Source organism: Morone saxatilis, unplaced genomic scaffold, assembly GCF_004916995.1.
Source record: "Morone saxatilis isolate NCDOM2014 unplaced genomic scaffold, NCSU_SB_2.0 Contig8, whole genome shotgun sequence".
Taxonomy (NCBI): Eukaryota; Metazoa; Chordata; class Actinopteri; family Moronidae; genus Morone; species Morone saxatilis.
In genome coordinates this window covers 3,783,076-3,785,783 of record NW_023340257.1, presented here as the reverse complement: position 1 = coordinate 3,785,783, position 2,708 = coordinate 3,783,076, and the positions used below count along the sequence as shown (strand labels likewise).

Genomic DNA, 2,708 nt, shown 5'->3' with positions numbered 1-2,708 from the left:
TGTTTGTTGTGCTCTCCTTTCCACTATATCTGTAATGCAACCATAAAAATGTGATGTTACTCAGTGAGATTTCCTTCTGTCATAGTTCTATTAGTTGTATGTAGTTGTAGTAAACATTTCCCACATGTAACATTTAAAAAGTTGGAGTGATAGCAATTGTAGATATCAAAAACTGCCTTTTCCACTATTAAAAAATTACAAGCCAAAATATTAATATTATATTTTAATTAGTACCAATTTAAATTAAAGACTTACAAATAATAAACATATACAAAAGGATTTTGCAAATTCGGTGACACATCCAAAATAATTTGTTGATATATCACACATATCAGAAATGTATTTGTAGATATCTACAATGAGGTACATATCCAAAATTAATATGGTAATTTGGACGACATACCCGAAAAGAATATGAAAACCAGGCGACTTATCCGTAATTATTTGTTGATATGTTAGACATGTCGGAAATGCAATTACTGATATCTGAAATGGGAAGGTTACATTTCCACTAGTCAATATCCTTCAACATGTGGACATTTTAGATATCTGTAATCGTTTTCCTTACGAGTGAAAAAGGAATTACTGATATATATAAATTCAAGATATCTGTAAATCAGTTTAGACAGGTTGAAATGTAATGTAATATAAAGTCTACATGTGAAAATAAATATTATTATAAGTTTTACTGATATCTCAAATTAACTTTAGAAATGTCATTTTCACAAGAGAAATTGGCTACTAGTCAGCCCAACTGATAAATGTTAAAAGGGCTTGCCATATCACCCACATCCATCTGCCAAAAGTTACTCAGTCCAAGCTGGTAGACACAGAGGATTGTTTAATCAGAATTTCAATATTCTCCTATAATTGCTGCAACATGGATGTAGACGTTAAACATTACTTACAAGGACTTTAGTTTCAGAGTGAGTTTGGGTCTTTGAGATTCACCGGTGCAGTCGGCCTCTGGTTTGACCTCCACACTGAGAGTGGTGACATCAGTAGGAGTCGGGATGTTGTAGTGAATAGAAATCTGTGATAGAAGTAGACAAGGAAAGTTTAATACTCATAAAAATTGAACAAGGGTGATTTAAGTAATAGTACTTAAACTTAGCCACAAGTTTTCCCTGGCAATGGAGCCAGTGACTGCTGCTTTGAAGGAAAATGTTGGCGGGTATTTGCCATGCCTTACAGCATAATGTTTCACTTTATGCTGACAACATGTTGTTATTTATACCTGACCCTTTGTTAACCTTCAAAAACGTCTGAACTTGATGAAGAATTTGGTTAAATATTATACACGGTTAATCTTCCAAAAGGGAAACCTAAGCCAATTTGAGATATGAAGAGGAGGAGGAGATTAATCAAACGAAGAATAAGGAATTTGCTCGAAGGGGGTCTCGCCCAGGGTGTCATTCAAGATAGAACCGCCACTGAGCTGCAGTGACTACTGACCTGCACTGAAGCACATGCATTGCCCTGCACCACCAGGCTGTATGTTCCTGTCATGTCCTTTAGCACTTCCTCCTGGTAGAGCAGTTTGTTGTCTTGATTCACATCAAATGTCAGCTGACCACTGGGAGACTGGACAGTCACTGTGCTTGAACCCCCTGGACTGAACACCAGAGAGGAGTAGAGAGCCAGAGCCTGAAGAGCCACCACAGTGTCCTAAAACATACACACATAATAATTCTTCATGTGCTTAAATGTTTGCAAACATTTACTTTTGTTCACATGAGGTTTCATATGTAGAAGTTCACTTCATCAATTTCAGGTCTCTCTGAATGTTGATTTGCATACAAAAATGAATTGACAGTAATAGCTGCCTGTAAGGTAACACAATTACAATTTAAAACAGGACAGTATATGTATTTGTAGTTATAATGTAGAATTTTGGCTTTAAGGGGCACAATTACAAATTTTATGGTGAGTAATAGAAAAGTAATATGACTAGTAGTGTAACTAATTACTGTTGGTTGGGAGTAATACGTTAATAAGTAAAGTATTTACATTACTTTTGAAAAGAGTAATGAGTAATAAATAAATGTTTTTGAGTAACTAGATCTACACTGTCGCCAACTGGCCCTCGACTCACACCGAGCTCTTCTTAGTCTCGTTATACATTAGAGTGGACCCGGACCAAGCTCCAGTGGCGGTGTTGGCCAGTCTACCAGGCCGTTTGGCGGACCCTGCGGTCGACATCTTTCCTGGTGAGTCTTCTCTCTCCGGTCCACAAAACACAAAAATCTCCTCTAACCTGCCTCTGACTGATTGACTTCTGGCCTGATGACACAATGTTGATCTAGCGTGAGTCTGTACACAGTATTTTATTTTGAAAATTGACCGGATTCTCTATGCCACTTTCTGTGTCTGACTTCCGCCGGAGTGATCTGATCTGTGCTGCTTGATGCGAGTGGCTCACGGCTTCTGTGAAAAATAGGTGGTGCTTCTGGTGGGATTTAAAGCGTTGCCAAGGATGAGCCGCGATCAACTCCGGATCAAGCCAGAATGCGTCGCGACTGCATCTGGTAGAATTTATGGGGTTACAGTCCACTCTATCAGCACTGCTGCTAGACTACAAGAAAAACACAGACACAACCATAGCTACACATAATAAAGCCTCTATGATTGACCAAAACTGCTGAATCATAGTCATAATTAACGTTTGGAATTAAGACAAAAAACAACTAGCTTTGTTATCTGTCCCA

General features: G+C 38.0%; 1 protein-coding gene across 1 annotated transcript in view; it reads right to left on the bottom strand.

The window, feature by feature from the left end:
* Nucleotides 1-810: 810 nt before the first annotated feature.
* Nucleotides 811-2,708, bottom strand: part of LOC118341957 (alpha-2-macroglobulin-like protein 1) — a 2,274-nt gene continuing 376 nt past the window's right edge. The window contains exons 3-5 of the mRNA XM_035680381.1: nt 1,456-1,667; nt 909-1,033; nt 811-820 (exon numbers count right to left, since the gene is read on the bottom strand). Of these exons, the coding sequence (XP_035536274.1) occupies nt 811-820; nt 909-1,033; nt 1,456-1,667 (347 nt within the window). The remainder of the gene's footprint in view (nt 821-908; nt 1,034-1,455; nt 1,668-2,708) is intronic.